The sequence below is a fragment of the Poecile atricapillus genome, chromosome 6 (assembly GCF_030490865.1).
Source record: "Poecile atricapillus isolate bPoeAtr1 chromosome 6, bPoeAtr1.hap1, whole genome shotgun sequence".
Lineage (NCBI taxonomy): Eukaryota > Metazoa > Chordata > Aves > Passeriformes > Paridae > Poecile > Poecile atricapillus.
Window position 1 is genome coordinate 16,852,898 of NC_081254.1, and position 13,839 is coordinate 16,866,736.

Here is a 13,839-nt window from a genome sequence, read left to right on the forward strand (position 1 = left end):
CTATACACACTCTAGTCCACCTATATACCCAGACTGTTCATGCTGGACAGAGGCTGAAACACCTATAGATTTTACTTCTCTTTAGTGCAGCAGTAAGACAATGAAGATGCTCATATACTACTCTTTGCCACCACATTGGAGCAGGCCACAAAATATCACCAATGACCTGGAAGGAACAGCCTACCAGAACAGGCCGAGTTCAGGTAGTTGGCACATGGAAGAGTAAAGAGGGAAATAAAAACAACAACAGAAAAAAATGTAAATTATGAGGATAGTGAAAGAAAAAACTTTCTATACTCAAGGCAAATCATTTAGCATTTTACAGCGGTGCCTCAGTTACTAGGCACAACTGATCCATGTGAAAATAGTTGCAAATGAAAGGCAGAAACTCGGAAGTGAGATGACAGCCTTATCAGCAGGCTCTCTGCCAGTCCCATTTCTACAACAGGTCTGCACAGATGACGCTGAGGTAGATGGTGTACAACATTCTCACAGAGAAAAACACTCCTGGAAGGAAAGTTCCAGGAGAAGAACAGACTATTGCATATATCAATTACCCACTGTCTGTAAAACCTTGAATAGATTATCAATATGAAAAAAGTGACCCTGAGGTCAGCCACTATCCTGTCTGTCCTACTCCATATGCTTTACAAATGCGATTATGTTCTGGCTGCAGCCTGAATATGCTGCCAAAACTCTCCTAACCTTTCAAGAACGCAGTTCCAGAGAGATGGCACTTTCAGGCATAGCAAATATGCCTACTGACTACGGCACTGGAAGCAATCCTGATTTCCCATGGAATCTGTGTAACTGGACTGACCTCACAGATTTAGGGAGCAGTGGGGTTTGTATCCAAGCCCATATTACACTCAGTTTTTAATCTCTAGGTAGCTTTCATCTTACTTACACAAGCAGTAGGCAGAAATCTACCAAAATGTTTAAATTCTCAGGTAGCCATGGCACACTGCAAGCACTTGTCTCATAAATCTGTTAATCAAAGTTTTCTGTTCAGTATGTATCACAGAGTTATAAAGTAAACTAAAAATGGAAATTGTTCAAAGAAAAGCTGATGGCTCCCTTCTATCCAGCTGGAAGATTTTTAACTCTTTTGACCCCACTATGAAAGTGGGGGTTTAGATATCTGAAAACCAGCTTCCTTATCTATAGGAAACAACATACTGTCCAGTACAGTGATACAGTAAAACACCCAACACTGCCAGCAAAATTAAGCTATTACTGATTAACAGCTTGGGGGAGGGAGGAATTTCAGAAACGCATTTAAGTGTGTTAGCAATTCAGTTCACCAGTTCTCTTGGAGCTTTCAGAAACCTGACGCTCCTAGAGATGTCCAAATGGGGCATCGAGTCGAGTCGAGAGGTCAACATAACACTGGAAGCTTGCACGCTTCCTGTGTTTCACTGAACAGAATAAGCCACAGTTCCTCTCCCTTGTAGTTGTAGAGAAGAATCACTAGATGGAGCCGCACCGTCACAAATCTGATTTATGGCCGCTGCAAGAGTCGCTGCCTCCTACCGCTGTTTGACCTAAAACTGACTCGCTGCAGCACATGCTGATAACTCATCTTCTCAAAGACTGGGATGAAATGCTCTCATTTACAAACGTAAAATGTACACAGAGAAAGTGACAAGATACTGAATGAAAAAAAGCCACCATGAAAGCAACAACACTTACAGCTTTCAAAATCAAATAAATTTTAGAAGTGAACTCAAAGGTTTTTTTATCTGCCAAGACAGATCATACGTCTTACTTTGTTCTGCAAATCAGAAATCACAGCAGACTCCCTTTAGTGAGTGGCATGATCAGTTGCTGCAAAAGAAATACCAGAGCTCTGGTGGGGGCAAGTCTTTGTAAATAAACTCTAATACACTAAAAATGCAGTGATAGGCAAACACATTTCCCATAAATACCCTGGTGATATACTTAATCCCACACTTAAGATGTACTTAAAAAAGAATATTTTTCTTCTAACTGCACTGACATTTGTGTCATTTTGTATAGCGAAATAGTTTAAATATTTTCATCCAGATCTACCAACACACAATTCATCTGGCTTTCTGGAGATAGACTATGTGCCAAAAGGGAATTTTTACCTGCTTTCATCCTACATCTGTGGAGGCCAAGTTGCAACCCAATCCATTCCTATGTATTTCTGGTCTGTGTGCAATGGCATTAATTTCATCTCCCATGGAATGTCAAAATTATAGCTCTCCATATTTTACTTGTGTTTTCCAAAGCCCAGATCTCACCAATACCTCACAAAAGGAAAACCAAATCCCCAGCACATCTCTGAAAGGCACAGAAACACAAAACAGTCGGTTTTAGGCTGACATTAAAAACCTTACGCAATCACTGTTGATTTATAAACCAACTCCCTCAGCAACAGATCCAGCCAGAGAGGCGATCCCCCAACAAGGCTGTTAAGCAGTGGGCAAGGGCACTGCTCCACCTCACCTGGAAGGTACTGCAGAAGGGGGCTGAAACAGCATTAGAGGAAACCAGGCCCCACTCCCCCTCTCTTGGAGAACCTTCCTTGACCCCTTTCATCTGGAAACTCACACGTCACAGGACTGAAATTTCAAAAATGGTACATGCTTTTTGACCAGTAATTCTCACACTTCAGCTGCAAAAAAGTGTGTTCTAGGGGAAGGCGAGAGCTCACTTCCTGGGCTAGCTGGAGTACCAAGCCTCTTAGGAGCGTAGCTCTGTGGAAAGCTCCTCCACCAGAGCCCATTACGAGCTCACACGACACTTGGGTGTGTTTTAAAACGAAGACTGCCGTGAAGTTGTTCCAGAACCAGTCTCTGAGGAGGTGGTTGCACAAATCCCAGGTGCTCTGTCACACCACAACCGAGTAAATCACCGAGGAAGGTGACATACCTCCTCCCGCAGGTGACCCACCCTCTCGCCTTCCCAGCCGAGCCCAGCATCGGGCACGCCGGGGCGCGGGGACCGTAAGAGTCACCGATACGAGCCCTGTGGCCGCGGGGCCGCCACCCAGGGCCAGCGCGGCCCCTCCCTCCCGGGGCGGGCGGAGAGACCCGACTCTCCTCTCCCCTCCCCTCCCCTCTCCTCCCCTCCCCGCCCCGCCCCGGGTGTAACCGGGCCGCACCGCTCCTCCCTGCCGCTCGCTCGCTCCCCACGCCGAAATGCCGCTCATCAGCGTGCCCAAAGAAGTGGCTGTCGGGACGGCGATGTTGGGGGTCGCCTTTGCCACGGGTGTGCTCGCAGGTAAGCGGCGCCTCCCAAGCCCTGCTATATTCACAGAGACGTGAAGGCTGCGCCTTCCCGGTGTCCCCACCGGGGATGGGAAGCGCCCGGGCAGGTCCCTCCCAGGGCGGGCAGGAGTCCTCGCCGCGGTGCAGCCCGGCGGCTGTCCCCGGAACAGACCCCTTGGGGCTGCCCTGCGGGCAGGGATTTATTTTGCTGAGCTGCGGCAGTAAATACACCGATGTTCTCAGAGCCCAAGCCGCTCCCTGTAATCCGGCTGCCGCAGTGTGGGGCCAGGCCAAGGTCCGAGCGAAGGCGAGGACAGCTCCCCGCCCGGTCCCCTGCCTGCGTTTGTTTGGTCAGGCCGGGGTGCGGTCCTTGCGTTCAGCATTGTTCTCTGGTAGCAGTTTCGCTTTCACTGCCCCGGGACAGCGGAAGAACGAGCCCACGATCCAGGATGGGAAGTAGATTGCTGTTGGGTTTGTAACGCGGAAACTTGATTACTTACACTTTGACTTAAGGCCAGTTGTTGAAATAATCTACATCTCGCCGTGATCGTCTGTAAAATAGAACCATTAACAGAAGATAAACCCCTCGAAATAAAAGTGTTCTGTAGATGTGGAAATTAATTTGTTGTGGTCTCTTAAGAATAGTTGGTCCGTTTGGTAAAAGAAACGTTGGACAGGAAAGCTGCAGTCAGTATTGTATTTGAATAGACATGTACAAATCCTTAAACTTTCAGCACCTACTTTGTTTGCGTGCTGGTTTCATGCTAAACAAGCCATTGAGCAATACTACATTTTCCCTGGCTGGAAGGCAGGACAGTGTCATGAGGAGAGCACAGGGTTTGAGAAGACACATCAGCTGACGGGCCTAAAACCTGGCAGCCTCTATTCATCTGCAAAATAAGGACTGAGAAAACTGTGTGCCTCATTCATGTTTCTCTCTTTAAATTTTAAGTTTTGATGGGGTTACTGCTCCTGTAAAATTATGGCAGTTTATAACCACCACATTGGCCGCTGAACAACACAGTGCTGAAGCCTTTCTCTTTCAGCCTTTGGAGGTCTGGGCTGGACATCTTAGAGGCTATAAAGGAGACAGAAAAAAATTATAGTCCACCTGGTTGTCCAGCTATGTTGTGTTTTCCATTTTCATGGCTATTTTAGAGTGAAGAACTTCTTAACCTTTAGTAATGCTTCAATGCTTTCTTTATTTAGAATGGCAATACCTAAAAAGTATAAAAGTTATTATTATTACTTACTTTTTTGTAGGTAAAAGATACCCTTCTTTCATTTTTGGGACCCCGAGTGGTATGATTAGGAAAAACAGTCCTCTCCGGCAATACATACTGGATCACTCATTGCGGGAACATCCAATTCTAAAGAAGCTGCGTCTGGTCAGTATCAGCCACACCTCATCCTGACCTGCTGGGATCCTGGTCACATTTCCGTTCTCTGTCTTATTTGCGTACCCACTAGAGGGGTTTTTTTAACTGGTGATACCCAGACCCTTCAATGTTCAGGGCTATCTACCTACATGGCTATTTAATAGTATTGCCATACATTTTAGACATGTTTTTCTATTCTTGGCTCCCAAGGCCATGTGTTAGGGTTGCACTTGGTTTGGATTTGAACAGACGACATCTGTTCACTTTGGTTGGCATATAAGGAACCTGTAGCTCAGAGACGTGATGTCCTCCATCAGGCTCCAGTGTCAGAGATGAGACCAGACATCCTGACGCAGGTTTGAGGTGAGACAAACTGTTCTTAGATAAAAGAAATTTAATGTTAACTGCTGGAACAGATTGGTTGGAATGATCCCTAGTAGAGGAAGGGAAATAGGAGGACATACTTGCCTGTCAGCTGTCATGGCACAGCCCTGCTTTTCCTGTTGCCCATTCTTCAGTGCCAAGAGCCTTTCCACCCTGGGATGGGTAGGATGGGCACAGCTTCTCCAGGTTTGCACTGTGTAGCCAGGACTACATGGTCTGACCTTTGGCAGACATGAACCTAGCAGTTCATTAAACCATTTTACGCATTTTGAAGGAAGTGCATCTGTTTGTGTAAATTCACAGAAATAAAGGACTTTCATAGTCAAAGTTCCTCTGTGATTCTTTGTTACAAATATTGCTGAGTTTGCCACAGCCATGGTAACTTTGGAGCATATTACTGCTTTCAATATCCACTGCTTATGACACACATAACATCTTCCTTATAGTTAAATTCAAAACAATTTCTGGCTCATAGATGGAGCACAAAGCCATCTAAAATGAGGAGACAGGGGTATCTGCTTATCCTGGAGTTTCAGTAGGATTTTTTTCTTTAGGATATTGGTTTGGTAGATTTGGTTTTTGTTTGATGCAATGTGTTATATTTTTTTCCCTTTTCTAGCTCACTGCTGAGCATCCCTGGGGCAGAATGATGGTGTCCTGTGAGCAGGCTCAGCTTATGGCAAATTTGGTCAAACTCATTAAAGCCAAGAAAGTTATTGAAATAGGTAAGAGTGTCACTTTGTAGTAAAAAACTCTTGCCTATCATTCTCCAAATACAGCTGCATTTAACGTGAAATACCCAAATACAGGAAGGCACCGCATACGTCAGCAAACAGGTGGGCAAACTACAGCATGAAAAGGAGTGTCTGATTTGCACTTGGTTGCCTCTTTGTCTAACTGTGCATTCAGTGGTTCTGGCATCAGCATGGATCGTTCATCAATTCTGAAGCAATCTGAAAAACTGAGCTAAATAGATCTCTTGAGTCTTCAGCAGTTGCAGGACAGGGTGTATTCTGTCCTTCCTGTATCAATTTCTTGCTAGAAAAAGATATTTTGCTGCACAGGCCCTGTCTCAAATCCACTTTGCTTGATGCACCTATATTACCAGGATGTCCTAAAAGACAGACTGATGCTGAGCAGCCAGATATGGGTTCCCACCATCTTTATTCTTGGCAGGGCTGTTACAATTCCCTGGTGTTTTGCTGCTCGCTTGGGTTACACATGCAAGACCAGACTCTGCCTTGTCTGTCCATGAGCCTTTTGAAAAAAGCTAACATTGAAGTTTGCTAAAAGATTGATTTTAAAAAAAGAAAAAATACATTAAAATGGAAGGAAAAATAAAAAATCTTTATTGTCTCTTAACCAATTGCCATTCTTGATTCCTTTGGGGATTTTATTCTTGAAGAGAGCCCTGTAGTCCTTTTTTCACGATACAGTAAGTGTTAATGTCTCTTGTGATTTTCCTAGGTGTTTTCACAGGTTATAATGCCTTGAATATGGCACTTGTCCTGCCAGATAATGGCCAAGTTATTGCCTGTGATATAAATGAGGACTATGCCAAAATTGGAAGGCCACTGTGGAAGGAGGTAAGCAGCATCTCCTGTACACAATGGGGGCAGCTGCCCTTACATGTGAAGAGATTTAGGTATTTTAGACTTGTACATTCACATAGAAGTATTCTTACCATTAAAGAAGGCTGACAGAGTTCAGTTTGGGAAGAAAAAAGTGGTGTTTGGAACCTAGAAATAACAGAGAAACTGTCTGAACCCCAGTCACTCCCTGGGTACAGCCACTACTACTAACAGGTTATTTCTTGACCACTTTTATCAACACTCTCTTCTTTTCCATCTTAGGCAGGAGTAGAGCATAAAATTGACCTGCGGATTAAGCCAGCAATTCAAACGCTTGGTAAGTAACCTGAAATAACCAATTGCTTCTCCTTCCCTAGACATAGAAGAGGGATACAATAGTGACAAAATTTAAGACCAAATATGGTTGTGAATGTGATTTTGCTAACAGGAGGCAGCTTCTCTTATATTAATTAAAAAGTAAAAATCTTACTAAATATTAAAATTATATATAAATATTAAAAATACGGCACTCACAGTTCTCCTACCTACTAGCAGAGAGAGAGAAAATGCTTGTCTCATGTAGTGGGCAGTACTGCTCACTCACCTGTCCTGTCCATCACTTTATTTAATCTATCAAGTACTATTGTCAGCTGCTTCTGGGAAAGATGATTAAAACAGATTAGTTAGACAAAGCCAAATTTCTCTTATCCATTGTCCATTCTAAGCAAGTATTCCTTTGTTAAGAGAGAAGGGGTTCCCTGAAACGGCTGAGGTACAGAAAAAATTCAGAAGCCAATATATAATTCAGGCTGAATCATGTTCAGAGAAGTTCAATTTCAGGATGTGCCGAAAGTGTGCAAGGCCATTAGTGAGGCAATGACTTGTCTCATTCAAAGAAAGAGAAAATGTGGAGCAGAAATGCTAGTAAGTGTTCTGAAAATGCAAGAAATTTTCTGGGATTGTTGGATGCAGGAGGTTTCCAGCAAAGGTGTTTGATGGATCCACAGATCCATTGAAAACCTTGTATTACTTTCAAATCCATCCTTTCTGAAGAGGCAGGTATAAGCAGTTTGCTGGTATACACACTCCTTGAAGGCTGTCTAACTGCTTTGTCCAGGCATTGCTTTAGACAAAAAACATATTCTGCTGACAGAGGCTAAGGGCCAGTTACAGGAGTGGCAGAGGACCTTAGGAGACAGCAATCACCTTCTCTTCAACTGGCAATTTGGAATTCTCAGTCAGGAAGCTTGTTTAGGAGAACTTAAAACTGAATTCTACTTGTCTTGGCCCAGAGAGGGACTACTTACAGCAATTTCTTGCTGTAAATATCTCTGACAGGGTTTGTTCATGACCTGTGTCATGGCACTTGATCCCCAAGGAGAGATTAGCATTTAGAACCTGTTCATAAAGTGAGAAAAATTCTAATCCACTCAAGAAAACAGTTCTCAGCTCAAAAAAAGCTGAAGGTGTAGAGTATGTCCAGTTTCAAAGTGCTTGACTTGTTTTTACTGTACCTTTCAGCAGTCCCAGCTACATCCTTCAGGTTTGGAGCTACTCCACAAACTCCTAAGCATGCAGAACTCAGTAACTGTGTGTTTTATGGCATACTTAATGTCTAGATTGGTTTCTGTGGGATAAGCTTTTCTAGTAATTACCTGTGGAGGAATAGGCTGCCTGGTCAAGGCAGCAGAAAACATTTAATGAGAACTTTGACACAAATGGATTACTTCCTCCTACACAGCACTAACCAGGGTATAACAACTCACTTTGTTGCTCATCCAGATGAACTGTTGGCCAATGGAGAAGCGGAAACCTTTGACTTTGCTTTCATTGATGCCGATAAAGAAAACTACAATGAGTACTATGAAAAATGCTTGCACCTTATAAAGAAAGGGGGAATAATAGCTATTGATAATGTAAGTACTGCAGTTCTGGTGGCTATGCACAGGCAGTTACTGCATCTGGCTGTGGGAAAAAGAAAAAAAGTCACAGTGGAATTCTAGTAATGTGATTTCTGACCTGCAGTTAGGTTGCTAATTGTGACACGTTTGTTCCACATGACACAAGGAAAATTCAACGTAAACTCTTAAAGTAAGCTATATAAAGCACTAATAGAAAACATAGAATTTTTTTTCTTATCTGTTACAGAGAATGCTCTGTATTATTCTGGTTTGTCTTGTAGTGCATGTAAACTATGTACAGTACTTACATAAGATCAAAAGTAGCACTTGTAATCAGTAACTATTAATAAGTTATCAATTAATTACTTCTACAAGAAACAAAGGATATTAAACTTCAGGCACCTTCAGGGTTATGGTGACAGCCAAATAGGTGCTCTTAAAAAAACTATATTTAAATACATAGTTTTTTATTTTGGCTTCAAATCTACAGTAGAAGTACAATTAGCAAGTTCTGTGGCTTCTCAATCCCACTTACTTATGGGAGTTCCATGTCAGAGACCATTAGACATCTGAAATACAACAAATAATATCAATCTCTAAAAAATATAAAATAACTTTTCCAAAGCCTCCTTAGTGATCCAAGGACCATATTGGAACAAAGGAGGTGCATCATATTTCTTTTTTCAATAGGTCTTTTGGAATGGAAAGGTGCTAAAACCAAGGAAGGATGACTTGGCAGCGCAGAGTATCCACCACCTCAATGAGAAGCTTCTCAGAGATGCACGTGTCAATATCAGCATGCTCCCAGTGGGGGATGGAGTCACATTAGCATTCAAATTGTAACTCAAGGAAGCCCAGCAGATGGGAAATAGCAAGCAGCATCAAATCATCAGGAAAAATGTAGGTGGAACAGCATCAAAAATTTAATTTAATTTAACCTATATCTCCACTGGATAGCATTGCCTGGGAAAGTAAACTTTAGGAGCAGCAGGATCCTAAAGGCAGCTAAGCAGAGAAGAGAGATTTATTGACATCTACTATGGTTTCTTACCTTAATTGTAATAAAGGAAATAAACTTACATTAAATTGTCCTTGTAAGACAGTGGTTGAAAAAATCCCCCTCTATAGATTGTCCAAATGACTCAATACAATGAAGTAATTTTCTGTCCTAGAAGAACCTCTTGAGCAGTGGAATAATCAGTCAGTACCATCAAAAGGAAAAGAAGTGCAGTTTACTAATGTTCATGGCCATAATAGAAAAATGGATTTTTAATGAAATGACATCAAGGAGATTGCTAACCTTCTCAGACTAAAAATATTGTAAGTCATTCCTTATCTTTAAAGGATACTACAGAGCAAGCCTCAAAAAGACATGTGAAAAAAACATTCTTTTTAAAAGCTTACTAAAGGACAAACAGTATTTGCAAATACAGTAGCTGTATTCTCTAAAACTTTTGTGCACAAGGACTGGATTTCTTTAACCCAGGTAACAATCCATGTTTTTTTTTTTTTAAGTCAGAATGAGGAAAAGCAAATGGGCAAGAAGTGAACCAAAACAATTCTCCCTCTTTCCTGTGTCCCTCCCCTTACTCCCTCAAAGAAGCAACTTGCTAGTTGCTTGTTTTGTAGAAAGTTGCAAGCACAGAGTATTGGTGGCAAGCCTATAGAAGGATTATGATTGTATGAGGATGCAATACAGCTGTTAACTGGCTGTTCAAATTATTATTGCAAGCAGAGATTCCCTTCCCTAAGCAGCAGATAGCAAAATTTCAGGCTGCAATTCTTTATTACAGATAAAAATTGATTAAATAAGAAACTGAAAGTAGGATTTTACAGACAAAAGCTTCACTGGTAACTGTTTTGGGGGACTGATAACACTGGAAGTATATGTATAGAGGAAAGAGATCTTCAGTTTTGTTGATGACCTGAAGGAAAGCTGTTATCAGAGCTAAGAGAATCCTTCATCCATTTGCTTAAACAATGCACTTGAATGACTTGAGCCACTGGGGGACAAAGGTTTCAAGTCTCAGAACGTGTCTACTTGGCTCATACTTTTGAAATTTCAGCTGGGTGGCTTGGGTGCTGGTCAGGGGCAGAAGTTCAGAGCAGAAGTTCAGGCTCTTGCCTGTCACAGACACAGACACTGCAGTGTAGAGAAATGAAGAGAGGAAGCATTGCCTGATGGCTTCAGAGTAGGGTTATGACTGAGGGAGATCTCAATTCTATTTCTGTCACTTCCACTTAAAACACTGATTCAGCAAAGCATATCAGGATGTGCTTAAGTACTTTGCTGAATTGAGGACTAAATCCAAGTCTGGGAGAAGGCCAGGACAAGATGTGTGTTGCCCTTAAATGAGAATTTACATAGGGCATAAAGTTTGCTCAGTTTGTTTTTCTGAGTACGGATTTACCCTCAGAGCTTCAAACCTCTGCACTCCTCAAATTTCTTCTCTGCATAAAAGAAATAACACCTTATTAAATTCTTAGTGGCTATAACAGCTCCTAGATGGAGTGGCTAAGGGAGTGTACAGGATTATTACACATTTGGATGCAGAGCTTCTGGCCATGTTCTACTTTACAATTTTAATTTGTCAGTAGATACCAAAAGAATCCTAAGAGTTAAAAACACTAAATGGGACACTTTAACAGCAGGGGCATCTTCTCAAATATTCCTGCTTTCAGAGGCTAGAGGCTGATAAACATGAGCAAGACAGAAGCTGTTAAGAATACTTACCCTGCCCTAAAAGTACCATGATGGCCTTTCCCAAACATGGAGAAGCCTTTGGAAAATCAACCACAGACTCTGCAACTGTTTTACAATTTTCCAAGTTTCAAGAACCTTGTCAATGAAGGTGAGCCAAAAGTGGGCAAGTATCATGAGTATTTTTGCAAGACACTGTCAAGTAAGAGTTTAGCAACATTTAAAACCAGATGCAAGCACTCATAGTTGATGAAATAAAAAACAACTATTCTTTCTGTAGTGGGTACTGGCAAAGTCCCCATTACTTATGCTAGAGGAAAATCTATCAAGTGCCTGAGGCTGAAGCCATGTGCAGCAGCTAGCTAGCATTTTGCCTTTGCTTTGGACTCTGTTCCATTTTAAATATGCAGATCATAATGTGAGTATTTCATCAAACCTGTCTCCATCCTGATCACCTAATTACCATTAGAAAGAATAGCAATGTGTCCCTAAACTATAGATTGATGAGCCATCTGTAAGCGGAAACAAAGAGCAGAAGGAAGCTTAATTGAATCAAATATTTAGAATACATTACTCTATCTTGTAGTTACTCAGAAACTGGCCTTCTCTTCAGGCTTCTGTCCTGCACATCTGGAATTTATCACCACCAACTGCATTTAATCCTTCAACCTTACCATGAAGTGACTGCTGATAATATATAATTATGGTTTAATTCAAGTGGTGAATCAGCGATGGGGAATTTGTGGGGGCAATGGGAATTCAGACTTCCATTAGCTGATGAGAATGGACCACCCAATATCACAATGCAAGTCTTTGTCTCTTTCTAATGGAGAAGCCATGTCTGGAAGCTCGTGGGTCTGCTGTGTCTGCTCACCTCTCTCAGGTATTACACCTGCCTGAGCTACTGCTCACACTATAGAGGCTCAGGATTTTCTGCCAATGGAGAGGAGCTGACCCAGGGGCACAGCTGTTGCCCAAACCTTCCCAGCCAGCTGTCCCTGCAACACCAACATTTCTTCTGCTTGCAGGGGGGACCCCAGAGGGGCCAACACAGGTGACAAATGTACAGCTGGGACTTGCTCAGAAGCAAATGGGGCTGAAGGATGGGTCATGAGACAAAAAACAATAACAACAACAAAATAATTCCCCCTAATGTGGTAACTTCCAGAAGCCACCATGAGAATAAAAGCATGTAATCCTAACTGCTGGTTAGGTATCTGAGTCTGCTCCAAAGATGTCACATTCAAAATGTGGTATGTATGGTATGATATTTACATGGGTAATAGGGAAGGGAACAGAAGACTTTTAAAGAGTAAGCTTTGCATCTCTACTAGCTAATTAAATGAGCAGGACTGAGACTGGATGCTGAGAAATCTAGAGAGAAGGCTGCCCGCAAAAAAACAGTTCATTGTCCAATGATAAACACAGGGCTCAAGGCTCAGTTCTGCATTTTTGATGCTGCAGCTTTTAATTCCGCTGGAAGATTGGGGGGATGAAGCAGGGAGTATCCTCAGTCTCTCATGTTACTAAAGAAAGTAATGGCGTAAAGAAAAACTGGGCTACTGAGTGTTGCATGACTTACAGGCATTTGTTGAACCTCTGACACTGCTGTCACTCTTTCTTTTAACAAACTCAAGTGTTTTTAATCTATTTTAATTCAGTCACCTTGCACACAGACAGCACTTTCTGTGAATTGCTGCTCATAGAAGGCAATTGGCAAACTTGTGACAAAGCCCTTAGGATACAGGGAAAGGAACATGAATATAAACTTCATCTCAACCCCTTCCTTTGAGGCATGAGCAGTTCTCAGAAAACTTGGCAGCTCAGATCTGAGGGATATGCCATATCTCAAGCACTTCAGTCTTGATACTGGAGTGGTAACAGCAGCAAGTGCCATAACTGGCTCATTTTTGATGATGTAGTAGCACACAGTTGGCTGCATCCCTGCTTATGTTCTGTTTACCACTTGAAGAAACCAATCCTAAATGGTCACAATGGGAGTAAAAAAGCTAAGAGATCAGTACTGTTTTAAGAGATGTTTCTCCTTGTGTGCTGGGTTGGGCTGAAGGAGAGTTAATTTTTTTCACAGCAGCTAGTACAGGGCTATGTTTTGGGTTTGTGCTGGAAACAGTGTAGATGTTCCCCTCACTCCACCGCACCAAGGAACAGGCTGGGGATGCATGAAAAACTGGGAGGAGGGAGAGCCAGGCCGGCTGAGCCAGACTGACTGAAGGGATACGACATGGCATCATGCTCAGCATACAAAATGGGAGGAAGAAGGAGGAAAGGGAGGCATTCAGAGTGATGGTGTTTGTCTTCCCAAGTTATATATGATGGAGCCCTGCTTTCCTGGGGATGGCTTTCCTGCCTGCAGATGGGAAGTGGTAAATGAATTCCTTGTTTTTACAGCTTCTGCTTTGTTTATTAAACTATCTTTATCTCAGCTTACAAGTTTTCTCATGTTTTTTTCTCTCTCCCATTGCACTGGAGGTAGTGAGGGAGCAGCTGTGTGGGGCTTAGTTGCTAGTTGGGGTTAAACCACAGCAACCTACTAGGTGAGATTAATACAGTTTGGGTTTATCCGTCCCATCTACTGAAGGTGCACAGGTCTCCTCCCTCATGGCACCACCTTGAGGAAGGTGACCATGCTGAGTGGCTCCATCCCTT

At 42.5% G+C, this 13,839-nt stretch overlaps 1 protein-coding gene across 3 annotated transcripts; it reads left to right on the forward strand.

Moving 5' to 3' along the window:
• Positions 1 to 3,100: 3,100 nt before the first annotated feature.
• On the forward strand, positions 3,101 to 13,617 carry COMTD1 (catechol-O-methyltransferase domain containing 1). 3 transcript variants are annotated; one of them, XR_009277875.1, is made up of 8 exons: positions 3,101 to 3,249; positions 4,500 to 4,624; positions 5,619 to 5,724; positions 6,467 to 6,585; positions 6,853 to 6,907; positions 8,353 to 8,486; positions 9,162 to 9,371; positions 12,201 to 13,617. XR_009277875.1 is itself a non-coding variant. In XM_058841637.1 (7 exons), the coding sequence occupies exons 1-7, from the start codon at positions 3,168 to 3,170 to the stop codon at positions 9,312 to 9,314; spliced, it is 774 nt and encodes a 257-aa protein (XP_058697620.1). In that variant the 5' UTR covers positions 3,101 to 3,167; the 3' UTR covers positions 9,315 to 10,257. The 3 variants fall into 3 exon arrangements, 1 of the variants encoding a protein (XP_058697620.1); XR_009277874.1 differs by lacking the exon at positions 12,201 to 13,617 and adding an exon at positions 10,265 to 12,194; XM_058841637.1 differs by lacking the exon at positions 12,201 to 13,617 and having other exon boundaries at positions 9,162 to 10,257.
• Positions 13,618 to 13,839: the final 222 nt, after the last annotated feature.